General features: G+C 40.3%; 1 protein-coding gene across 1 annotated transcript in view; it reads right to left on the reverse strand.

Moving 5' to 3' along the window:
* cspg4 (chondroitin sulfate proteoglycan 4) overlaps positions 1 to 25706 on the reverse strand; it is an 84517-nt gene extending 58811 nt beyond the window's left edge. The window contains exon 1 of the mRNA XM_048617279.1: positions 25400 to 25706. Coding sequence (XP_048473236.1) covers positions 25400 to 25493 — 94 coding nt within the window. The 5' untranslated portion in view covers positions 25494 to 25706. The remainder of the gene's footprint in view (positions 1 to 25399) is intronic.
* Between the last annotated feature and the right edge of the window lie 1751 nt (positions 25707 to 27457).

Here is a 27457-nt window from a genome sequence, read left to right on the forward strand (position 1 = left end):
TTTCCTTCACAGATGCTGCCAGACCTGCTGAGCTTTTCCAGCAACTTTGTTTGAATTCTAGGAAACTGTCCTGAATATACTCTGTGAATTCTTAGTCATGGCTACCTTAGAAATCTGGCTATCCCAATCTACCTGAAGATTAAAGTCACATATGATTAATGCACTGCCTTTTTTACTTGCACTCATTGTCTCCTGATTTATTCTTAGTCCCACCAAATTGCTACTGTTAGGGGGCTTACAGACAATTCATACCAGTGTCCTCTTTACCTTATTTCTTATCTCCATCTATATGGATTCTACATCTTCTGATCCAAGGTAATTTCTTGCTATAGTACTTACTCCATCCATATCAATGCTACCCCACACCCAACCATTGTGCGAGCAATGCTCCCCACCACCCTTTCCATCCTGTCTGTCCATTTGAGAAGTTCCCAGTTTTGATCTCCTTGCAACCATTTCTCTGCATGGCTATTAGAGTCAAATTACTATTTGTGCTGTTAATTTGTTTATTTTGTTTTGAATGTTACACTCATTCTAGTCAAGAAATTTATCTATTTGGTCTTTTTACCATTGCTCACGCACCCCAGCCCAACCCCTGACCTTGGTTCTAATTAATGCTGTTTTTCTATGTTTGTACACTCTTTCCCTTCCTGTCAATGGATATTTTTCAGGCTGGTGGAAGTTTGTAATGGAGTTCCCCAGGCGTCAGTACTCTTGCCTTTCCTGATGCATATTAACAATCAGGATATTGGCATGCTTTCAAAGTTTGCAGATGATACAGAACTTGGAAGAATGTGAAGAGGACAGTGTAAAACTCCAGAAGGACATTGGTGGAGTGGGCAAATAGGTGGCAGATGAGCTTCAATGCAGAGAAGTGAGTCGATGCATTTTGGTAGGACGAACATTGACAGACAACATAACAAAGGAGGTACAATTCTAAGGGAGGCAGGAGCAGAAGGACCTGGGTGCATATGTGCACAGATCATTGAAAGTGGCAGGACAGGTAGAGAGAACAGTAAGTAAAGCACATAGTATTTATTACTACACTTTATTAATAGGGGCATAGAGTACAAGAGCAAGAAAGTGATGCTGAACTTGTATAAGACACATTCTAGACCTCAGCTGGAGCACTGTGCACAGTTCTCGGTGCCACATTTTAGGAAGGATGTGAATGCATTGGAGGAAGTGCAGAGGTGGTTTACAAGAATGATTCAAGGGATGAGGAACTTCAGTTATGAGGAAAGATTGAAGAAAATTTGGATTGTTCTCCCTCAAAAACAGAGGCCTCGAAGAAGAACTTATAAAGGTAGGAGTTTTTTGGGCCCTCAGCTATTTACAAGGGGAGAAACATTTTAGTAGCTAGATTTTCTGATGACACATAGATAAATGAGAGGACTTAGGAGGTGACAGACAAATATAGACAGGTGGAGTGAGTTGCAAAACTCGCAGATGGAGCATAAAGTGGGAGATTATGTGAAATTCACTTTGGAAACAGGAATGAAAATGCAGGGTGTTTCTTAAATAGAGAGCTGTTACAGAATTTTGAAGTGCTGACGGATCTAAATATTCTGTGCATGAGTTGCAGAAAGTTAAGTGGGTGCAGCAAATAACTAAGAAGGCTAATGACATTCTATCCTTTATTAGGAGATGAAATGAACGTAAAAGTAAGAATGTTCTGCTTCAATTATACACACCATTTCTGAGTACACATCTTGAATACTGTGTGCAGTTTAGGTCTCTTTATTTAAAGGAGGATGTAAATGCATTGGTGATGGTTCAGAAGAGTTTTATTAGATTGATACCTGGAATGAGTTGGTTGTCTACATGAGGAAAGGTTGGACAGATTGGGCTTGTTTTCACTTAAATTTAGAGTAAGAGATGACTTGACTGAAGTATATAATATCCTGTGACCCCTCCTCGGAACAGAATGGTGACCTATCCTCAGATTCTGAGGAAGGGTCACCGGACCCGAAACGTTAACTCTGTTTTCTCCTTCACAGATGCTGCCAGACCTGCTGAGCTTTTCCAGCAACTTTGTTTTTGTTCCTGATTTACAGCATTCACAGTTCTTTCGGTTTTTATATAATATCCTGGGCAGCCTTGGACATGGAAAGGATATTTCTTCTCATGGGTTAGTCCAGACTAGGAGGTCTTAGGACTCAGCACTTCAGCACTGAGATGAGGAGGAATATTTTCTCTCAGAGGATTTGTATGATTTTAGATATAATTGCCTCTGGTGGTTGTGGAAATGGGGTCATTGAATACTCTTAAGTCAAAGGAAAATAGATTCTTATTGTACAAGGGAATGAAAGGTTATCAGGGGTAATTAGGAATGTGGAATTCAAAATTGAAACAGATCAGCTATGATCATGTTGAATGGCAGAAAGAGTCGAGGGGCCAACTGCTCCTATTTTGTAAGTCTACACATAGGAATTCAAAATCATGAGGGATCCAGGGTGGCAGATATTCAAAGCAATTGGTAAAAGCAGCAAAAATGACATGAGAAACTTTTATCACACAGCGAGTAAGGTCTGCAATTTCCTGCCCGTGAGAGTATGGAGGCAAATTCAATTGAGACTTCAAAAAGGGAACTAGACTGCTTTCTGAGAAGGGACAATTACAAGGTTATGAGGAAAAGCGTGAGAATGGCATTAAGTGAAATGCTCAATTGGAGAACCAATGCAAACACGATGCACCACTATAGCTGCCACTTGTAACAATTCTGTGAATTGGCAGATTATTCTGTCCTCGTATGTTATTACTTCTAACATTACTTAGGAAACAAATCTATAAAATAAATTATGCATATTTATTTCAAGCATAAAACTGAAAATTAGCCCTGGAAGAACATAACAGGAAAAAATGCTTGAGACCTTTCTTATGGGTAGATTTATTTTCCATGATATATTCAACCGAACTATAAACTGGGTCTTTGTAATACATTTCCAATTTTGTCAGATAAAACACATGAGGAAATCTTTCCTCCCACTAGTTAGGCTGTTAACCATCACTACTGGAAAGCTGGACTAATTAGTCCCAAATACAGGAAAGTGTGCATCATGCCACTCTCGCACTTACTTTACAGTAGCATGGGGACTGGAGTCCCTAAACATACAGCATCTTGACCACAGATGGATACGATAAAGGAAAAGCAGGAAACTTAGAAGAAAGTACAATTGTCAAGCAATTTTCAACTAACTTTGCCAAACACAGTCCCTCATAACCTTGCTCTGTTTATGGTGAAGCACTGGGTAAATGAAAATTGTTGCTGAAACATCACATGCAGTGACTGTAGATTTGCTAAAGATTTGGTGCCAAAATGAGCCAACTTTAGTCGATGTTCATGATAATGTGTTCGCAATACAAGGCACAGGTCAGGATTGTGATGGAAGATTCTACACTTGCCTGAATGTGTACAGTTTCAACACCACTCAAAAAGTTTGACACCATCCAGGACAAAGCAGCCTGCTTGACTGACACCCCATCAAACATCTTTAATACTCATTTTCTCCACCACCTACAAATGGCAGCAATGTGTATTGTCCACTAAATGCAGCACTGTCACTATTTACCAAGGGTCAGAACCGCAACCTCTATCACCTAGAAGGACAAGAGCAGCAGATGAATGGGAACATCAATATCTGCAAGCTCCCTCACCATCCTAGGTTGAAACTATATTGCCATTCCTTCATTGTCACTAGGTTAAAATCCTGGAACTCTCTTTCTAACAGCATTGTAGGTGTATCTATATCTCATGGACTGCATCAGTTCAAGAAGGCACATCCCCTCCAACTTCTCAACAGCAGTCAGGGAAGGGAAATAAATTCTGGCCTAGCCAGTGACACCAACATCTCATGAATGAATTTTAAAATTTAAAACTTGCAGAATTAGTGTGTAAATAGCAATACTGGAAAACGTTTGTCCATGTGGGTTGAGCCTTTGGCACCTCCTTTCACCTGCCCTGATTCCAAAGCCTGTGGTTTCTAGTCATAATTTTTTTTGTTAAATTCCTTAAAAGACTTTAGGGAGCAACTTTACTTTTGGAAGCGATGTGTTTGCCCACGATTGACCTCCCTCTGTTAAAATTGTTTGTGGGCAGGTTGGCAGTAGACTGGGGTTTGGTTAATGAATTAGACAATTTTCACCCATCCTTGGAAGTTAAAACTCCCTCAAGATCTCGCAGTCAATGATGCAGATACTCAGTCTCACATTCACTGATGAATGCACCCATAATCATTGACACCTCACTCATACACTATCCTAATCGATTTATGCATCTATTCCATCTCAGTTCCAATTAAGCACAGTCATAGTCTCACGTTTGCACAAATATATCTGTAACAGCAATACATTCGTGCTTAGTCTGACATACTCAGATTCACAGATGAATTTATTCTTAATCACAATTAAAGGCAGGCACCAAGTTTCTGCCCTAAATTAGACTGTTAATTAGTAGCATTGACACATGGTAACTATTTGATACTAAAAAAAATATTGTCGCACTGTAACCACAGTGAGACAATCCCTGTCTTTCTCATAGAATTTCACTGCTAGACAATGCTAATATACTCCATTCAATTACACAGACTAGCAATCCCAGTGTATTTAGTATAATGTGAGCTCCCAAGATCTTTGTGGAAAGTTTATTCTTTCCCATATATTTTTAAGCTAACTATGGATAGTGAGCTCAGGAATATTCTGGCTGGGTGCTTATGACATAGCCTGAAACAACTTTGGCCTTTCATTGAAAATTGGAAAGAATGACTAACAGATCATTTGGTTTCCATGAGTTTACTCAAACGGATTTGGTTTTATAATGTATGCTGAAAATACATTTCTGTCAAAAGATACAAACAGAGAAAATTCCAAGCGAACTGGGCTTGGCCATTGTGGTGCACAGATTCCTAAAGGTCAGGCTAATAAATTAAAATAGATCATAGAATCCCTACAGTGTGTTGAGGTTGTTGAAGTTGGTTCGCTCGCCAAGCTGGTTTCTTGTTTTGCATCCCTACATTGTGGAAATAGGCCCTTCTGCCCAACAAGTCCACACCAACTCTCAGAGCATCCCACCCAGACCCATCCCCGTATAACCCACATAATCTACACAACCCTGAACACTACGGGCAATTTAGCATGGCCAATCCACCTAGCCTGCACATCCTTGGACTGTGGGAGGAAACTGCAGCACCAGAAGCAACCCAAGCAGACACAGAAAGAATGAGCAAACTCCACACAGTCGCCTGAGGCTAGAATCGAACCAGGCTCCTGGCACTGTGAGGCAGCAGTACTAATCACTGACCCACCATGCCCCTCTTCTCTGCACTTCCTACAAAATATGCCTCTGTGCTTCAAAATTTTGACACTCATGCTGTGTGTGATCCATTTGTGGGGTAATAACATTCCAATATAAATTTAATGTCACTCTTCTACTTCTGAATTTTGTGCCTCCCTTCGTGTGCATTCCTCAGAGCCCCAACCTGCCCATATTTCTGCATGTTATGCAACCCTAAATCCAGGAACTGTAGCTTCTATCAGGTTGATTTTAGCTTTGACAATGCTGAAAAATGGGGAAGAATCAATGAATGCAGAATCACTCCATTTTTTCCCAAATGGTGTCAATTCAAGATCATTGTCAAGGACAAAGTACTATGTATGTCTGGCTGAAACGACAATGGGTTAAGAATTCCATTGTGGAGTACCACAGAGGTCCATACCACCTTTTGTGAGTATCCACCACCAGTTGCCTCCTCTGCAGCTTGCACTGCATCACGAGATGAGAAGTGCTCCCAGAGACAGATTGGGAGTGGATGACGTCCCTGGCGTACACAAGAAACCTTTAGTCTCCCAAGATCACACAGGTCAAATAGAATATTGAATTTGGACCACATAGGCCATGATCAGTGACAAAAATAGAAATTGCTGGAAAAGCTCAGCAGGTCTGGCAGCATCTGTAGACAGAAATCAGAGTTAACATTTCCAGTCGAGTAACTCTTCCTCAGAACTAGGCCATGATCATATTAAATGGCAGAGCAGGCTCAAAGGGCTGAATAGCCTACTCCTGCTTCTTTTTTCTATATTTCTAGGAGTTTGGCTCCATAGGTCACTTTGTAAAAAAAGTGTCCTGCTGCAATTTGGGCCCCGCACCCAATTTTCTTTTAATTGAATCAATGATAGGTGCATGGAAGATATTTCCCACTGAGATGGATGACAGAAATCTTTAATGGCTTTCAAGAAATTAGATAGACTTCTGTCAAGATTCAGGGGATCTTGTCAAAATTAGTTTATTAGAAGTTTATCAAGGGAATACTGTGGATGGGTGAATTGGTTAGACTAAATGTCATCTCCTGACTGCAGCTCTTAGAACATCTTCAATTGTGACTCATTCCAAGGCAGATAATGAGTGGGCAGACAGTTAAAATTGACTGGATGACTTGTACACCAAAATATCTGATAAGTCTTGTTAATGTTTTTAACATTCCTGCTCGGCCAGAACGACCAGGACTGCTTCTCCTGGTGCCACAAGAAAAGTTTAGTTTCTCCCTCCTTCTCAATCACGAAGCACTTCTGAACCCCACCTCCCTGCAGCTTAACCTTAATAGCCAGCACCACTCCTTCAGTTCTGTAGGCTTCAGGTAGACAACAGCTTCACAGCATGTGAGTAAGGGCTGGTTGACAAAATCTCCAAAGGTTGGCCTTGTCAAAGCCAGTAGGCTTTGCCCCTCCATTACCAAACCCCATTTGCTCACACCCTACACATCGACATGATTCCTTCTCAAATGATTTGGGCAATTAGAATTTTACTGATAGCATCCCAGATGACAGCAGTTGGACTAAGTTCATGACCAGGGTGGCTACTAAGCTAACAGAACATAGATATTAAAAGACATCATTGCTACAGGTTGCCCACTTTCCACAGTCTCACTGATCTTTGTTAGCTCCAAGATATCATAGATTGATTCAAACATGGAAGGAGATAATTCAGTCCATTGAGTCCTTGTGTTCCAATCTGATGACTCAGATTGTCCCATTTCCCTGAAGCCTTCCAAATATTTTCTCCTTAGATGCTAATTCAATTACCTTTGAAAGCTGTAATTGAATCTGCTTCCACTACACTCAGGCAGCATCTTCCAGATCCTAACAAGTTACTGCTTTAAAAAGCTTTACATCATGTCACATTCAATTCTTTCAAATTCACCTTAAATTTCTGTCAACTGGTTCACCACTCTTCTGCTACCAGAAGCAATTTCTATCTATTTTGTCCAGAACCTCTCATGAATTTAAACAGCTCTGTCAAACTTCCTCTCAAATGTTTCTAAGGAAAAGAGCCCCACTTTCTGCATAGATCTGAAGCCCTTCATCCCTTGAACCATTCTCATAAATATTTCCTGCATCCTCTCCCATGCCTTCACGTATAGCTAAAGGTATAGTAGCCAGAACAATATCCAATCCCCATCTTAGGCATTTCCTTGCTTTTGGAATTTATTTGTTAATCCCAGGATTCCCTCTGCCACTTTCTAAACCTGCCCTGCCACCTTCAATGATTTGAGCACATATACCCCCGGCGTCTGCTCCTGCAACCTTTTGAAGAATTAAATCCTTTATTTCACACTGTGTTTTCTCACCCTTCCCACCTGTTTCCATTTCTCTACATTAAATTCCATCTGCCCTGAGTCCACACATACCTTCAAGCTGTCTATATTCTCTTGAGGCCTATCACTATCTTCTCAGTTCATAGCTTTTTGTCACTTGCAAATTTTGAACTGTGTCCCTAACACTTAAGCCTAGGTCACTATTATTGATCAAGGAAAACCGTGTTCAAATTCTGAGGAACTGTACTGCATACCTAACACCAAACTGAAAAAAGAAACTTTTTCCTACTGCTCTTTATTTCCTGTCACTCAACCAATTTATTATCCATATGCTGAATTTTACCAGATATCAACTTGGTGTTATTTTCATCAAGTTAAATGAAGGGGTTCTCTCTGCCAAGGCCTAGCAAGTTTCCTCATGCTATCATTCAAAACTCACCCCATTAACTAGGTACTACACCCCTTATCCGATGCTAGCCCAATTCTCCCTCTCATCGCAGGGTATCCCTAGCAGGGTATCTATGCAACGAGGGTATCCCTAGCACCAGCACTATCCCTAACCCCAAGCTGTGCACCCAGTCAGCCATTAGCAGTCCACAGTTGTCAATCCAAAGTTGCCTTTCATGGTCAATGTGGTGGCATAGGAGTCATTGACCAAAGCTGCTCAGAGCACGTTGGTGGCATTTCTGCCACTTCTTTACACATAAAATTCACTGTTTAAGCACCAGGCCACAAAATGTTCCTGTCCATAGCCACATCCCATTCTTACAACCATCTGTAAGTCACTGCCACTCTTTCTCCCGTGTCCCATGTAATCCCCCAGCATCATCTTGTTGTTCAATGTGCAACTGTCCTACATAGGGAAAACTTCAATCACTTCAAAACATTCACTTTGAACAGAAAACAAACAAGCAGAAGCTCCATTTGCATCTCAGAATGAAAATGGACTGCTTGTATGTTTGTTTTTTATATTTGCTCGTGGAACATGGGCATCACTGGCTGCTCAGCATTTATTGCCCATCCCTAGTTGTTATTGAGAAGGTGATGGTGAGCTACCTTCTTAAACCGCTGCAGTCCACATATCAAGCACCAATAAATTTATAGTCAATGACTGATCATTGCACTCAGCTCTCATCAACTGTAACCAGCTGACAACTAAATTCTGTTTGGCTTGTAGAACCCACGCAGTTGCACACTATCATGCACAAGATGATATTCTCCTGCTGGGGCTTTTTAACACAATAGTAGAGTCCATACCTCTCAGCCAGGATATTTCGGTTCAAGCCCTATCTGCTACAGAGGTGTGTCATTACCTGGCTGAACGGGTTGATTAGAAAATATCTATCACTCTTGCTCAATGTCCTCATTTCCCTAGAAGATTGCTACCACTCTCCCAGTTCATCATCTCCATCACATCCCCTTATTGCCTGCTCCAGTTTGACAAAGGACACAATACAAGGATTATATTGTACATTCTGGTCAGGCAGTAAGACGAGGCAACACTCACAGCCCCATTCAAGCTGCAGAACTTCATCTTCATCAGATGTTTCATCTGCTCCACCATGGCTTAGGTTGAAGAATGGGCTGCATTGTATTTATGTTTGGCCTCAGTAAGGGGGTTGCATAACCAAGTCATCAGCCATGGTCCCATGGGTAGCCTTCGACCCTGAGTAACCATCTTTGTAACATATCTGGCCCCTCAAACACAACAGGAACATGAGAAGTCTCAAGCTTGAAGGCATCCCAGGGTATTGGGCACAACCTCAAAGTAGCAGCACTGGTGAGCACAGATCACTTGCACACTAATGGAATGGAAAGCTTTTCTATGGATGAACTTAGCCACATTACGATATAGCCCTCTCAATACAGTGAGCTTTTTATGAAGTTACCATAGTCTTAACAGATCATAGAGCTCCTCTCTCTCTCTCTCTCCCCCCCACTATTAATAGACCATCTTCAATTCATACTGAAAGACATTCAGTTGCTTCCCTTAAGATACAACTTGATTCCTCCGGGGGTAGATTTATAATTTACATTATTGTAAAGATATTTCATTTCAAACTTACAAGTAAGAATTGTAGTGATATTTGGGCTTTGTGTTCTGAGTTAAAACTGAAGTCAAGTGTTAGAAAGGCAAATCAGGACAGGACTTAAATACTTAATGGTAAGGTCCTGGGGAGTGTTGTTGAACAAAGAGACCTTGGAGTGCAAGTTCATAGTTCTTTGAAAGTGGATTTGCAAGTAGATAGGATAGTGAAGAAGGCGTTTGGTATGCTTGCCTTTATTGGTCAGCGTATTGAGTTTAGAAGTTGGGAGGTCATGTTGTGGCTGTACAGAACATTGGTTGGGCCATTTTTGGAATACTGCGTGCAATTCTGGTCTCCCTGCAATAGAAAGGATGTTGTGAAACTTGGAACGTTTCAGAAAAGATTTACAAGGATGTTGCCAGGGTTGGAGGGTTAAGGTAAAGGGAGAGGCTGAATAGGCTGGGGCTATCTTCCCTGGAGGGGAATGGGTGACTTTATAGAGGTTTATAAAATCATGAGGGGCATGGATAGGGTGAATAGACAAGGTCTTTTCCTGGGGTGGGAGAGTCCAAAACTAGAAGGCATAGTTTTAAGGTATTTGAAAAGTATATTTCACATCCTCAGATCATCCCCAGTGTGCTTTACAACGATGAAATACTTTTGAAAGTGCAGTCACTGCTGTGCGTAGTAAGCTCCCACAGACATAAATCTGATAATAAAGAAATAAATTATTTCTTTGAAGTTATTGGTTTGATGATAAATGTCCATTGAGGAAGATATATTTGATAGAGTCTTGCAAATTAAGTGGTTATAGCTTTTGGATGAGGCAAGCTGTTCTGGTGGTTCAAGTGAACATAAGTTCCATCATATTACAATACTGAAAGAAGACCAGAGCGTTCTCCTGTTCAACTAACATCACCAAAACATTGGATAGCTGGTCATTCATTCCACTTACTGCTTGTAGTAATTCTGTAAATTGATTGTGAAGTACTTTGAGATGTTCCAAGGACATAAATTACCCTTTATTTTATAGATGCTGCACATTTGCAATAGATTAAAGTGCACTAGAAAACAAGAGATTGAATTAACATCCAAGACTAATGTAAACTGTTCATCAATATTAACATGTACTTTGACCTGGAAAAATCTGCACAGTTTGTGTATTCCTTTCATGTACACAAGCTTAATATTACTTGCTATTGTTTATCACTTCCGTCTTTTTGTTGGCAAGAGTGGATAAATGGTGGTTGAAGAGTTCACAAGTACCAATTGCTGGCCTTGTTATGATTCACGTTAGCAGGTTATTAATTCTGCAACTTTCTTTTCATACTAAATTCCTAATCCTAAATACTGGTCTCAATTTTTTCCTTTGAAACAATTCACACCGGTTCTGGTGGAGAATTTGGTTTAGCAAACAGACTAACCTACAAATGGTCAATGTATTTTCAGATGTGAATAATGCTTACTGGACAGGCACTGAATGCTGTGAAACTGTGCCCAAGCTAAATATATCATTTTCAGAACAGATGGGAGAAAAACAGAAAAAAAATACATATTTATTGTAACATAACTCATACTTCAGCATCAATTAACAGAAATAATTACCCTGGAAATGGAGTAAAGCTTTCCACAATTATGAATTTAGTTATATCGTGGTCATTCTTCTGCAGGGGATACACAAAGTTCATTTTATGGAATCTTATTTGGAAAGAAATAAGAGATGGGTGTTGTCTGTGCAATTCGTCAACACCCCATTTTGAAGTCAATAAAATCAGGAGAGATGTCAACAGGTTGCCAACTTTATTTCTTATTCACTCAAGAAAATGTGGGCATTGCTGGCTGAGCCAGCATTTTTTGCCCATCCTAAATGCCTTGGAGGAAGTGGTGGTCAGCTGCCTTCTTTGGCGTGTAGGAATAACCACAATGCTGTTAAGGAACGAGTTACAGGAATTTAAACCAGCAACACTAAAGAAATGGTGATATATTCCCAAGTCAGGATGATCTGTGACTTAGAGGGGAACTTGTATGTGGTGGTTCTGCTGCACTTCTCAGTGGCAGAGACAAGGGTTTGAAAGGTGTTGCAGTGCATCTTGTAGACAGTACACACTGTCGCCATAGCGCATCAATAGTGAAGGAATGAATGTTGAAGGTATAGATGGCATGATAAGGCAATTTTGTCCTGGATGGTATTGAGCTTCTACACTGTTGCTGGAGTCGCAGTTATCCAGGATAATAGAGAGTATTGCATTGCACTACTGATTTGTAAATGGTGGACATGAGTGGAGATGAACACCATAGAATCTGGTATCACAGCTGCAGAAAGGGAGGTCATGGAGGAGGGTTCGTCCACTGAATCAGAATGGGTGGAAGTCAGAAACAGGAAAGGAGCAGTGACTTTATTGAGAGTTTTCTATAGACCCCCCAATAGCAATGAGGCATTGAGGAACAGATTGGGAGACAGATTTTGGAAAGGTGCAGAAGTAATAGGGTTGTTGTCACGGGTGACTTCAACTTCCCTAATATAGACTGGAACCTCCTTAGTGCAAACAGTTTGGATGGAGCAGATTTTGTCAGGTGTGTCCAGGAAGGATTTCTGACTCAATATGTAGATAGGCCGACGAGAGGGGAGGCCATGTTGGATTTAGTGCTTGGCAACGCACCAGACCAGGTGTCAGATCTCTCGGTGATAGTGATCATAACTCCCTGACCTTTACTATAGACATGGAGAGGGACAGGAGCAGATGGTATGGGAAAGTATTTAATTGGGGGAGGGGGAATTACAAAGCTATTAGGCAAGAACTACGGAGCATAAATTGGGATCAGATGTTCACAGGGAAATGCATGACAGAAATGTGGAGGTTGTTTAGGGAACTCTTGCTGTGAGTGCTGGAAAGGTTTGTCCCACTGAGGCAAGGAAGGGGTGGTAAGGTGAAGGAATCTTGGATGACAAGACATGTGGAACACCTGGTCAAGAGGAAGAAGGAAGCTTACTTAACGTTGAGGAAGCAAGAATCAGACAGGGCTCTAGAGGTCTGCAAGGTAGCCAGAAAGGAACTGAAGAATGTACTTAGGAGACCTAGAAGGGGGTACGAGAAAACCTTGGCGGGTAGGATCAAGGAAAACCGTAAGGCATTCGACTCTTATGTGGAGGAACAAGAGAATGGCCAGAGTGATGGTAGGGCCGATCAGGGATAGTGGAGGGCACTTGTTCGCGGAGTCAGAGGAGGTAGGGGACGTCCTTAATGAATACTTTGCTTTAGTATTCACCAGTGAGAGGGACCTTGGTGTTTGTGAGGACAGCATGAAACAGGCAGATATGCTTGAACAGGTTGATGTTAAGAAGGAGGATGTGCTAGAAGTTTTGAAAAACATGAGGATAGATAAGTCCCCTGGGCCAGACGGGGTATACCCAAGGTTACTATGGGAAGCAAGGGAAGAGATTGCTGCCGCTTTGGCAATGATCTTTGCATCCTCACTGTCCACTGGAGTAGTATCAGATGATTGAAGGGTGGCAAATGTCATTCCCTTGTTCAAGAAAGGGAACAGGGATAATCCTGGAAATTACAGACCGGTCGGTCTTACTTCTGTGGTGGGCAAATTATTGGAGAGGATTCTAAAAGATAGTATTTATGATTGTTTGGAAAGGCACAGTTTGATTAGAAATAGTCAGCTTGCTTTGTGATGGGCAGGTCATGCCTCACAAGCCTAATTGTGAGGATACGACAATACACATCGATGAAGGTAGAGCAGTGGATGTGGTGTATATGGATTTTAGCAAGACATTTGATAAGGTTCTGCATGGTAGGCTCATTCAGAAAGTAAGTAGGCATGGGATTCAGGGGAATTTGGCTGTCTGGATACAAAACTGGCTGTCCAATAGAAGACAGAGGGTGGTAGTAGATGGAAAGTATTCAGCCGGGAGCTCGGTGACCAGTGATGTTCCGTAGGGATGGGTTCTGGGACCTCTCCTCTTTGTGATCTTTATAAATGACTTGGATGAGGAAGTGGAAGGGTGGGTTAGTAAGTTTGCAGATGACACGAAGGTTTGTGGAGTTGTGGACAGCGTGGAGGGCTGTTGTAGGTTGCAAAGGCACATTGACAGGATGCAGAGCTGGGCAAAGAAGTGGCAGATGGAATTCAACCCAGAAAAGTGTGAAGTGATTCATTTTGGAAGGTTGAATTTGAATGGAGAATACAGAGTTAATGGCAGGATTCTTGGCAGTGTGGAGGAACAGAGGGATCTTGGGGTCCACATCCATAGACCCCTCAAAGTTGCTACCCAAGTTGATAGGGTTGTAAAGAAGGCGTATGGTGTGTTGGCTTTCATTGGCAGGGGAATTGAGTTTAAGAGCTGTGAGATTATGCTGCAGCTCTATAAAACTCTGGTTAGACCACACCTGGAATATTGTGTTCAGTTCTGGTCACCTCATTATAGGAAAGATGTGGAAGCTTTAGAGAGGGTGCAGAAGAGGTTTACCAAGATGCTGCCTGGATTGGAGGACAGGTCTTATGAGGAAAGGTTGAGGGTTGGGGTTTTTTCATTGGAGTGAAGAAGGATGAGAGGTGACTTGATAGCGGTGTACAAGATGATGAGAGGCATAGATAGAGTGGATAGTCAGAGACTTTTTCCCAGAGTGGAAATTACTATTACAAGGGGGCATAATTTTAAGGAAGGTATTGGGATTCCTTGGAATCCAAGGAAGGATTGGAGGAAGGTTCTTTACACAGAGAGTGGTGGGCGTGTGGAATGCGCTGCCGGCAGTGGTAGTGGAGTCAAATATTTTAGAGACTTTTAAGCAACTCTTGGACAGGCACATGGAGGATAGTAAAATGTAGGGTATGCAGGATAGATTGATCTTAGATAATAGGTCAGCACAACATCGTGGGCCGAAGGGCCTGTACTGTGCTGTACTGTTCTATGTTCTATGTTCTAGAATGTCTAGCCTCTGACCTGCTCTTGTAGTCACAGTATTTATATGGCTGGACCAGTTCAATTTCTGGTCAATGGTAACCCTCAGGATGTTGCTAGCAGGGATTCAGTTATGGTAGGACCATTGAATATCAAGGGGTGATGATTAGACTCATTCTTGTTGCAGATAGTCACTGCCTGACACGTGTGGCAAGAACGTTACTTGCCCAAATCTGGATGTTGTATAGCTCTTGCTGCATATGGTCACAGGCTGCTTCAGTACCCGAGAAGTCATAAATGGTGCTGAACGATGTGCAATCATCAACAAACATCTCAACTTCTCACCTTATGATGTAGGGAAAATCTTTGAAGAACCTGAAGATGATTTGGCCTAGGACACAATCTTAATGAATTCCTGCAGTGATGTCTTGGGACTGAAATGACTGACATCCAAAAATTAAAACTATTCCTTTATGTCAGGTACAATTCCAACTGGAATACAGTTTTCCCCATGATTCACATTGACTCCAATTTTTTTTAAGGGATGCTTAATGACACATTCTGTCAAACACTGCCTTGATATCAAAGGCAGTCACTCTCACCATTCTTATGGAATTTAGCTCCTTTTTTCTATGTTTGGACCAAGGCTGTAATGGAGCCAGGGGCTGAATGACCTTGGCAGAACCCAAACTGAGTATAAATGAGCAGGTTATTAATTTGCAATTGCCACTTGATAACACTGTCGGTCATCTTTTCCATTGTTATGCTGATTATGAAGAGTAGAACTATGGGGCAGTAATTGTCCAGGTTTGATTTGTGTTGCCTTTTGTATACAGTATATACCTTGGCAATTTTCCACTTAGATGCCAGTGTTGTAACAATACTGAGACAGCTTGACATATTGATGTGGCTAGTTATGGAGATCAGGTCTTCAGTACTATTGTCAGAATGTTGTCAGGGCACATAGCCTTTGCAGTATCCAGTGCCGTTAGTGGCTTCTTGAAGTCTAGAATCTGTGAAACTGGGGACCTCAGGAAGAGGCCGAGATGGATCATCTTGGCACTTCTGGCTGAAGATGGATGCAAATATTCCAGCCTTGTCTTTTGCTTATGTGCTGGGCTTAACCATTATTGAGGATGGGGATATTTGTAGACCCTACTCTTTGGAGTTGTTTAATTGAAGTCACTTCACCTGAAGAAGGAGCAGTGCTCTGAAAGCTTGAGATTTCAAATAAACCTGTTGGACTATAGCCTGGTGCCATGTGACTTCTGAATTCGTCTTTCACAGCTGAATGTGTCAGGACTGTAGACCTTATACCTGAACTAGTGTAAGATTATATAGCTCTGCCAATTGCATTCTGCTTCAGCTGTTTAGAATGCAAGTAGTTCTGTATTGTAGCTTCACCAGGTTGACACTCATTTTTAGGTTTGCCTGGTGATACTCTCAGCATGCCTTCCTGCACTCTTCATTCAATAGGGTTGATCTCCCAACATGATGATAATGTCAATGTAGCAGCGCATATGCCAGGTCATGAGGTTACACATTGTGGTTGAATACAATATTACAGCTGCTGATGGCCCACACGCTCATGGATAGTTTTGAGTTGCTTGATCTATTTGAAGCCAATCCCATTTAGGGCGGAGGTAATGTGACACAACACGATGGAGGGTATCCTCAATGCAAAGACAGGACTTTGTCTCCACAAGAATGTCCGTAAGTTAGTCCTACCGATACTGTCACGTACAAATGCATCTGCAATGTGTAGGCTGACGAGCACGAGATCAAATAGATATTTCCTTCTTGTCGGTTCACTAGCCATCTGCCACACACACAGTCTAGCAGCTAGATCCTTTAGAAATTCAGCAGCTGGGTCAGTAGTTGCACTACTGAGCCCCTCTTGATGATGTACATTGAAGACCCCACCCAGAGTACATTTGTGCCCTTATCATCTTTGGTTCTTCCTCCACATGCTGTTCAACATGGAGAAATACTAACTTAACAGCCAAGGAGGGGCCGATATCAGCATTATGTCAGGCTGTTATTTGACCAGTCTGTGGGATAACTCTCCAATTTTGGCAAAAATCACGAGAACTTTGCAAGTTTGATTATATATAACAAAAGGACATGAGGGAGATTGTGACATAGTGGTAATGTCAGTAGATTAGTAATCCAGAACACCAGGCTAATGGGTTTAAATCCCACCATTGCACTGTGACAAATGGTGAAATTTGAATTCAATAAAATTCTGAAATTAAAAGCTGGCCTAATGGCAACCATGTAACAACGACTGATTGTTGTAAAAATCTATTAAGTTCACAAATGATCTTTAGGAAAGGAAACATGCCATCCTTACCTGATCTGGCCTACATGTGACTCCAGACCTATAGCAATGTGGTTGACCCTCAACTGCCTCCTGGGCATGTGCATTTATTAGCTAGCGATGCCTACATCTCATGAACAATCGTGTAAAGAGGAAGAGAAATACCATGACTACCTTTTCTTTCCTTATCTATTCATGTTCTGCAAGTAGTGAAGAATATAAACTGTAGCATTCATCAGTAAAAGCCAGTGTTCAATAATGACTGACAGTAAAGCACAGCAAAAGGTTCAATTTAGAACTGAACTCTTCACCCAATCTAAACATTTCTGTCCTGCTGTCAGGAAAACCACAAAAAATGGAAATGAGCCTACATTTGACTCATTCAATTTAAAATAGAATGAAGGAGTACATATGAGACTGAAGAAATGAGATGTTTAAGAATCTAAATAAAGCTGCACTATGAAGATGGAGTGCTGGAACAATGATCACAAAGAGTTAACATTTGACATAATTGGGTACAGCTGAAGCCAAAATGTGTACTAAGAATACACAGCCAATCTGGCAGAGCAGGATTCAATTTGAAGGCAGAATTCCAAATGCAGAAACGTTGATATTTGACTCAAGTTGAAAAGAAATTGCCACTGCATGCCATTTTATATATAACAAGACAACTGCTTTCATCTGGAGAAATCAGAAACAAAAAATAATCCAATCTCCAGTCCTACGAGTATGATGGTCAAAATTCTATCATTCAACATTTAAGAAAACCTTAATTTTTTGTAACAGGATGTGTTTTCATGGTCTTGGTGCTCCAAGGATATAAGATGGCATGGAGTGTCAATCTGCTTTTCAATTAAAACTCTTTCTTCAACAGATCTTTTATAATCAGACTTCTCGCACTTCCTACACAGAGCATAAACCATTAATCTACCAAAGAAAAATTTGGCAAAATTCCTTATTGCTGCTCTCTCCCTTTGGGGTCAAATACAGTTAAACTCAGAAATCTTTTATTATTCATTCTCAACTTGGCAGCATCATGGATCCAGTAGCTTAGAAATCATCCTGTTCTACTCAGTTCAGATTGTCAATCAAATATTGACCATATTAAATTAAACCATTATATTTGGAGAATTTAAACATTGGACCCTTTTGATTTCAAACTTAAGTTAAACTAATTTCTCTTCTTTCACCTGCAGTAGCCAATGATTCAAAATAAACCATCACTAGAAATTCTCATCCTGTCAAGTGGAGACCCCTCACAACAGAGTTTCCCTTCAGAATTTTAAAAAGTGAATTGGAGAAACTATAGAAGCTTAGAACATGTTGTGCTATACACTTTGCCAAAACAATGATGCCAAACTCATGGAGTATCAATTTCATTAGTTATATATTGTCACTAATGCAATGTTAATCCTACCAATATCACATATGTTTGACTATTGCAGACGAGAGGAAGATCATAAAAATTTGTGCAGTTTGTGAGAGACTTGAATCAATCTAGTTATGGGAAGTGAGTTGAACTTGAAGTATATTGTGTCTAAATTGTGGCTAAGAGCACACTGGGTGGGACCAAATCCAATAAATGGATCTCATAAAAAGTACCTCATGTTTTCAATCCGTTCTTCATAAAACACACAAAGATTTTTTAAAAATACATTTTAACACAAGCAATCTCTGGAAATTCTTTCATAAAAGATTAATTTTGACAAAAATAATTATTGATTCAATTATTCTATTGGTATTAGCTCTAGTTCAGAACCTTACTGATGCAAGAGAGGCTATGGACTGCAATCATGTATAAAAAGAAGAGCAAGTGGGATACTATTATCTCTGTTTCCTCATATATTCAACCTAGGATTACATGAACATTGTTGAGACAGGACAGGAGGAATTTGGAAAATATTCATGTATATATGGAATTTTAATTAAAAATTAGTCTTCAAGAGTATGAAATTCATGTTAGGTTTTTCACATTTATTATTTTCCAAGTTCATCCTGTCCTGTCTTGACAAGGTTGAGTTTCTAAGACGAAACTTTTAGTCAAAAATAGGGGTCAACTTTTACACAAATGATATTTCTGGAGTGGTTAAAATCCTCCCCTCCCATTGCTTCCCTGTCACAGCTATTATATCAGAAACTGTTGTAGCAAGCCCCACACTCAAAAGTACTGCAAATGGAGCCAAAAGTATCTTTATGACTAATTTTTTATTCACAAATAAATAATAATCTCCAAGGAGGTAGGCCATAATTTCTGCATGTTAAAATTACCAAATTCATAAAAAACAAATGACATATATAAAACTTATAAAATTGTATTCAGTTTTTCATGGCACAGGAAGGAATATTACTCAAAAACAGTGTATGCACTGAGCTTGCAGAAGTTGTACCTCCGTTATCCTGCACTCTCTAGTCCAGCAAACTCTGTAGTGCAGCACCCACAGTACTTGTGCTTGAAGACACCAGTCCCCCTCCCTCCACCACCCAGAGCCACCCCTTCTCATCTCATTTCCTACACAACTTTGAAGTTCATTCTGAAAAGTCAGCACTTAGTAAAATATGGTTTATTACTAGTTATAGAGGAAATAGTTCCTAGTTACAGACTGGTTTACTCCATGCTTTAGTTGGGTTTGCTAGTTTATGTCCTGGTTAGATCCCCTCTCCCCATCACTTACAGAGGTCTCCCAGGTGGCTTTGATATTCTGAAGCATCTCCTCAAAGTTGTCTTTCTTCAACACCAACACCTAAAGTGACTTGGCAAAGTTGGTGGTGAAGGCAGCAAACAGAGCAGCCCACATGCTGGGTTTTGGTCTCAGTGTGAGGGCAAGGTACAGACCAGGAGTCTGGAATCTGATATTGGGCATATGACTTCCTGTGGTCCAGCAAATCCTCTGGTCCAACAAAGGCCTGGTCCCAAAACTACCGGATTACTGAGGTACAACCTGTTTTTAAAAAAATCATCATCCTCCTCCTTGTCTTCAGAACCAATTAACTTATCCCAATCTGCCTTTTCAATGGTTTAACATCATCTTCATCAGCATTTATCATCGACTATATAATTGCACAAATAATTTTTTTTGTCAAGTGCATTGGGTATCTTGAATTTCATCAATGATTTGACAACGCTCTTCTTTCTGCTTTCATCCCAGATGAAAGATGTTGTGAAATCCTGGTCTTTTATTGCATGATAAGTTGTTTCTCTTTATTAATCCTATACTTCATCCAGGGCTGTCAATGTAACCTGCATTGGTTTGTTTGAGGGCAAGGATTCAGGTTGATGCTTCAGAAACACACAGTGCACTCTGGTGATTTTCAATGACTTACTTTGCAAATTCATTTTCCAACTTTTACCACATGCTAAGCTTTCTTCTCTATAGAGTCATACAGCACAGAAACAGATCTTTCAGTCCAGCTATTCCACACAGACCATGTCCCCAAATTAAACTGGTCCCACATACCTGCATTTGGCCCATATCCCTCCAAACCTTTCCTATTCATGTATTTATCCTTATGTCAGTTATTCTTAGGCATTTGTCTAAGCTGCATTGACAGCTTCCTCCAATCTCAAACATTCTTTTTTAATATCTTGAATATGCAGCTGTTGCAATCTTAATGACTTTAAATTTGAACAGGGCTGCCTCTATATCGTTTCTTGACACCACGTTGCCATATTAATGGGTGGGATTGGCAGGAACGAAGCATGCACCATGACATTGCTCGATCATGGGTGCAGAAATGAGGAGCTGAACAATCGCATTTAATGATGTGCTATTCTATGATTCTATTAGACGGATTTGCAGCAAGGCAAGATTGATTTGAGCAGTAAGTGGTTAGTACAAAAAGTTTGTATTTTATGGCCAAAAGTCAAGGTATATGAAAAATTAATTATTTTTTGTTCAAAGATCAGGGATCGATGTATGGGCTAGATCAACCATCACTTATGTTTTTATGGTATTTACTCTGAACAAGTTGTTAGAATACATTTTGTGAAATAAAGTTTTCCTGTTCTCAGCTCAGTAGCTGTAACCTCTGTTGACTGTGTGCATAGCTGTCTGCTAAAGTAATGATTCAGAAACTAACAGCTGGGCACAAAGCTGACAGTACAATCTACATAAAGTTGCCTGGGGTATACACAGATCCAAGGTCCTAAGCCTAAAATAAAACTCATCAACTGTACAAAACGCTTATAGTAAACTACCAGGCAGAGGGGAAGAATATAGAATTGGGATTAGACCTGAAAAAACAGAACAGAAGAATGTCGAAAAAAATAAATGAAAGCAGGATGGAAGATTTAAAGTTTGGGAGGCATTTCTATGAGGCAGAATCAAGTTGACTGAAAGAGTGGGGAAGCAATGAGGGAAGCAGACCCATTGGAGAAAAATTTATTTCTCTTAATTGACTCAGTTGAATTCCCCAGTGTGATAATGAAGAAAATGAAATACAGCGGATAGGGATACTAGCACTACAGCAAGTGTGGAGTGGGAGAGGGGAGTTGGAGGTGGTGGCAGTGCAGAATGAGCAAAGACCACCAACCATTTGAAGTCTTAACCTGAAGCCAGAGGGAACATTGTGACTCCTTGTTTCACTTAGAACTCAATAAACAATGTTAAAAAATCATTGGCTTGTTTGCTGTAGATCTAACAAAACAGAGCACAGCATAAAAGTCCACTCTGTGATCACATGTGAAACAACTTCAGAAATGGGCCTGGAAGGGACATAGTTGGACATGGTGATAGAGTAGTAATTCAGAGACCCAAATTAATGTCCTGAGGACACAGGATTAAATTCTATCATGGCAGATGGAATTTAATTCAATTAGTAAATCTAAAATTATGACCAGTGGAATCAGTAATGATGACCATAATGTCACCATTGATAGTTATAAAAACCCATCTGCTTTACTGATGTTTTTCAGGGAACAAGAAGTCTTACCAAGTCTCGCCTCCATGTGACAACAATGTGGTTGACTGTTAACTGCCTTCTGAAATGGTCTAGTAAATTGAAGAGAAATTTGGGATGGTGACCTTACCAGTGACTCCCACATACCATCAAAGAATACATTTTTAGGAAGGACCCCAAATAGTCACTGAGCCTAACAGCTATTTCAGGTGCACACTATTGGCAACTATAGGCAGCCTGAACAACATAGCATGTTGCATCCATTGGCACAGAGTGTGTCACTACCATTATGTGAAGAGTGTACTGGAAATCAAGCCCCTCTGCTCCACAAGTCAATATTAAATGACTAATTTAATCAGTAAGATATGTATTGCCTGATGGTGATCACCATTGAACATAAAGTCTCACATCACGTTTTATTAATAAACAAGAAAACAAAAGCATTTATTACAACAAATGTATGCTCTAATATGTGGCAAATGGATTATTAATGACTAATATGGAAACTTAAACTATACCTCCTCTAAATCCAAACACTCTCACATCCATTCACATATAGGACAGGCAAGACAGGACTGATGTGACAAACAAATTTTCTGGAATATTGTGGGTAGAAAAATGGGCAAAAAGAAACAAAGTTTGTGGACTGAGAGTCCAAACCACAGCAGGGGATTCAGTGAATTTGTCTCAAATGTCATGGTTTTTGGCAATGATATCATGTTGTTGCTAACCACAGCGATCCTCAATTCTGCAGCCAGTCAGCTGAACCTAGGTCTTTGCTGGAGTTAGACGCTATCTTTCTTTGCAGAGTCTTTGAGTGTTACTTCTTTTCCACTCATAGAGGAGGAAAGGAAGAACAAGCTGGCTTGTTGCAGACTTCTGGAGGTCTCAAAGCTAAATTAATCTCTTTCCTCTCTGATCTGTGACTATGAGTTAAAACAAATCTAAAAAGCTGTTGCTGAGCAGTTTCTTTTTTTCCAATCCAAAGGCACCTGATGTCAATGTGACTCACTAAAGTATCAAATCGAGCTTCTCCCAACAGTTACATGCTCTTGCCTAACCAATAACTAACTACACAGTTCCATTTTACCTTTGAGTTGCAAAACAAAATTAATAATCGAAACTTTTACTTTCTAGTTGGTATTTCCAAAAAGAAGTACATGAAGCTCTTACAATGTGTGTGAGATTGCCACACTAGTTCCTTCAGTGCTTGTTTTGATTGCATCATAAACAGGTGCTATGCCATCCAATGTTTAGGCTATGATTCCCCAGGTGTCCCTGTTGTTTATTCTTCTGTTGCAGATGTATTCCACATGAATATACACTGTTATTTCCTACCTTTACAGACTAACCTTTAGGTGTGTACCCAGTCTACACATTCCTGGTCTCTTTTTTTAAATAAAGCACAAATAAGTCCATGTCCATACTAACAGTTTGTACAGTATTTTTAGAGATTTTGTAATTTCAGTTAGAATGGTAAATAGACTAGTGTTTCTCTTGGTTAACTGCCAATTTCTCTAAATGTTTGCCTCCATTAAACTTATTATTGCTAAAGCTGGAGCCAACATTTGAGTTGACTTTCTACTTTATATGGTTTGAAAGCCATAAAGAATGAAGTGAAGAGCTTGAAGACTGCCTAGTGGCTCCACTGCTTAACATCTAGGCGTGTTATTGTACATCTATTTACATGCAATTACTTCAGTTATATTGAACATTATTTCTGATGTCAGTTAATAGCAACAACTCTGAGTGGTTTGGATTTTTGTACGCTCACAGATTCAGCTATTTATGGAAAGGCAGTTAGCAGGAGTACTCAAACTCAAAAGTAATGAGCAATTGTGCTTAGTCTCAACAATATGCCACTTTAGACAAAACACCTAGGATATGAATTTCAAATACAACCCCAGGATAAGATCTGAAATGAACTGGTCATCCAGTAAATAAATCACAGAGAGAAAATATATTAAACTGTAACTTGTAAAATTAAAATAGTGCTTTCTTTTAGTAATTTAATACCGTCACATCATATTCTTAATGGATCTCTGATTCTGAACCACATGTTGGATCAATGTATCTCAGAGTCACATCAGCAGCACTCATGAGTCACTCCACCTGTAGATCATGTACACCCAACATACATGAGTAATCCCAATGTTTGGCTAAGCTACCACGCCAGGATTCATCCTTACTATCTGCAATTCTTAATGAACTGATTTCTTCATGCCAGTTGTGGTTAGTTGATTTTCTGAGTGGTATAAAGTTCCCACTTGCTATGATTTGTAATAGTGATCAATTATACCACTGTAGTGAAGAAAATTTCCTCAGCAATATTTTTGTTTTTATCCATCCATAGAATGGGGGCAGAGGGGATTAGTAATCACTGTTCCCAATTGCTCTTGGTGCAATTGGAGATCTCTCTCTTCACAGCCCTATGGCTTAATGCACCATTTCAGGGGTGAGCTAAGAGTCAAACTATAGGCCAGACTAGGTAAGGACAGCACAGTTCCTTCATTAAAGGACGTGTCAATCAGAAGGGTTATTAGGAAAATCCAGTAGTCACACAGTCACCATTAGGGGTACTAACTTTTTAAACTGATTTACTTCACTAACTTAGTTCAAATTCCACATCAGCTGTGGTGAAATTTGAATGTCTCGGGATCTCTAGTCGAGGCATTTGGACTAGAAATGTTTACTCTGTTTCTCTCTCCACAGATGTTAGCTGACCTGCTGAGCATTTCCAGCATTTTCTGATTTTACCTGTGGATTACTAGTCCAGCAACATAACTACTGTGCCACTGTGTAGGCTAGAGTAACCTGGGTCTACATTCAATGACAATGCTCAAATTCCAATTATCCAGATGAAGTGAATTCAAGTAAAAATGCACCATCCTTCTTGTCTACTCAAACCACATTATCAAAACCACGTCAGAGAATATAGCCTTTCTTACAGGGTATCTAGCTTAGCTCAAATGATTTCAAGACCTTCAATGTTGTAATATATCCACTAGATTTGTACCAGTAACCTCTGTAACAACAATACCGAATTCTGTGGATGCAATGGTTTCTTTCTACGCTCCAAGCATCAGGGCTTTATTTGTTTTTTAGCTATAGAGTGAACAATACTAAATACATACAGGCAGTACATATATAATTGCAACTCCAGTGTACATCAGCTTCTGGAAGCATAATATGAATTAACTCCAGATGACCGTCTTTCTCAAGATCTCTATGGAGTTAAACTAAATTAACTTTGTTTACAATATATTAAAAGGACCTGCGAATATATTTAACTTCAATAAGTTGTGCTCTATCCCAAAAAAGCATTATCCCTTTAAGATAGCCAACGAACACTGCTGGCGACTGACAGATGAACGCCGTTACTCTGAATTGTTATCATTTAACCGGAACTGCTTGTGCAAATTGTAAATAAAGGCTGCAGATATCAGACAGACCTGATCTTATTGGGAATGCGAGCCATTTTAACAAGTAAACTCAGGGCCCGAGAGGAGAAAAATACATTGCAACTAAGTGTCAGCAACCGAACTTCAGACTTCACTACTGCAACGTGACCGATTCCATCTCTAAAATTTGTTTTAAAAAAAACCCCAGCGTCACAAAGAGCTGCAAAACTGCAAAAATTATGAATTTCAACACCCACCTCCAGAGGTTAATGCAATATCTGAAAGTAGAACAGTTAAGAAATGCAGAATTGGAGTTGTAGCAACCAAAACGGATTCCCTCTTCGAAGCCATCTGTCTCCCTTATGCACTCATACGCTTTCCAACTCAGTCAGAAAAGTCTTTTTTCCCCCTTCAGCAGTCTGTATGTATATAGTGGGAGTGCCTAACCCGCTGTTTCAGAGACCAACCTCTCACACAGAGGCTCTCTCACGTTACAGTCCCAGGATTTTTTTTAAAAAGCGCTACATCTACGGGGACTCAACACAGCTTCATTCATCTAGAGATGAGTCAATCCAACCGTTCTCTGGGTGGTTGAATTCCACGTTTAAAATATGCGGAGATAACGAGCTCTCGAGCCACAGCCTGGGGTGGAGTTACTGCCTTGGTTACCCATAGTGTTTGTTTTGGTGGAAATCCCGCTTTTGATGTGATTACCCCTAAAATTCACATTTTCCACTTTGCATCAAGGTCGGTGCAATTGCCAAACGGTGTAGAATGACTAAAGCAAGAAATAAGATGCAGATCTGACTAAACTGAACCGTAGGACAATTTTCCACATCTTCCCTCCAAGTTTTAACATTCCTTTCCTAAAATTGTTGCCTTATTTCTGGAACACGGTTCCACAGGCACCGCCTCGCCCACGCTTCTCATATATGAGAAGGCTTTATCACTGAAATGCGTGACAGGCTACTATACTAGATTCGGTCCACAAAATACACGCGGTATCAGGCTCATTGGATCTTAATAGCTGCGGGAACCATATTTCCTACTCAGCAGTTGAAATGTGCTGGGACAAGTAGAGTCTTCAATGCTCTGCTTAATGAGATCAGATTTACATGTATCTTTATGTATGTACAGTAAGCATGTCATATAGTTCCTATCTAACTGAAAGCAATACTCGCCTGGATGGCTACAGCCTTAACAGTCGAGCTTCACATCCTTCGGGACGGAGCACTCGTTCTCTGGCTAATTTCCCCTGACAACTGTACTCAATTTCTGCACCAAGGATCATAGCAGAGTCGGAGCAGAAGTAGGTCATTCGACCCACTGAGTCTGCTCTGTGTTCAATTAAACCACAATTGATCTGATAATCCTAAACTCCACATTTCCGCCTTTTCCTCACAAACTTTGATTCCCTTACTGATTAATTACTCTCCATTACTCTCCCTCAAACAAACTCAATGATACAGCTGTGACAGCCATGTATGGTAAAGAATTCCACAGATTCAGGACCCTCTGAGAGAAGAAATTCCTCATCTCTGTCTTAAATGAGCATTCTTATCCTAGATTCTCCCCCCAAGGGGAAACAACTCTCTGCTAGTATCCTAAATATCTTGACTGTCAGTAAGGTATCCTCTTATTTTTCTAAACTCCAATGAGTACAAGCACAACGCACTCAACCCCTCCTCATAGGACAATCCACCTATACCTGGATTGCCTCCAGTGCCTATATATCTCTCCTTAGATAAGGGGACCAAAATTGTTCACAGTATTCCAGGTGCAGCCTTGTATAGTTTTAGCAGGATCTCCCTATTTTTAGATTCCGTTCTCTTTGATATTAAAGCTCATTTGCCTTTCCTATGACCCACTGAACTTGGATGTTAGCTTTTTGTGATTCTGCATGTTGACTCCCAAATTCTTCTATGCTGTACTTTTCTGCAGTCTTTCCTATTTAAATAATACGCAGCTCTTCTATTCTTCCGGTCAAAGTGTATAACCTTACATATTCTCAAACTATAATCCATCTGCCAAGATTTTACCCACTTGCTTAACCTATCTGTATCCCTCTGCAGACTCTTTGCATTATCATCACTATTTGACTGTCTACCTATTTTTGTATCACCTGCACACTTGGCAATAGTAAATTTATTTCCATTATCCAAGTCATCCCGGCACTAATGCCTGTGGCACTCCATAGGTTGCCAAATGAAAATGGTCCCATTATCCCAACTCTTCATCTTCTATTAATTATTTGTTCTCTTATCCATGCCAATATATTTCCCTTAACATCCTGGGCCACATATTGTTAAGTAGCG

This window comes from Rhincodon typus, chromosome 36 (assembly GCF_021869965.1).
Source record: "Rhincodon typus isolate 14 chromosome 36, sRhiTyp1.1, whole genome shotgun sequence".
NCBI classification, from domain to species: domain Eukaryota; kingdom Metazoa; phylum Chordata; class Chondrichthyes; order Orectolobiformes; family Rhincodontidae; genus Rhincodon; species Rhincodon typus.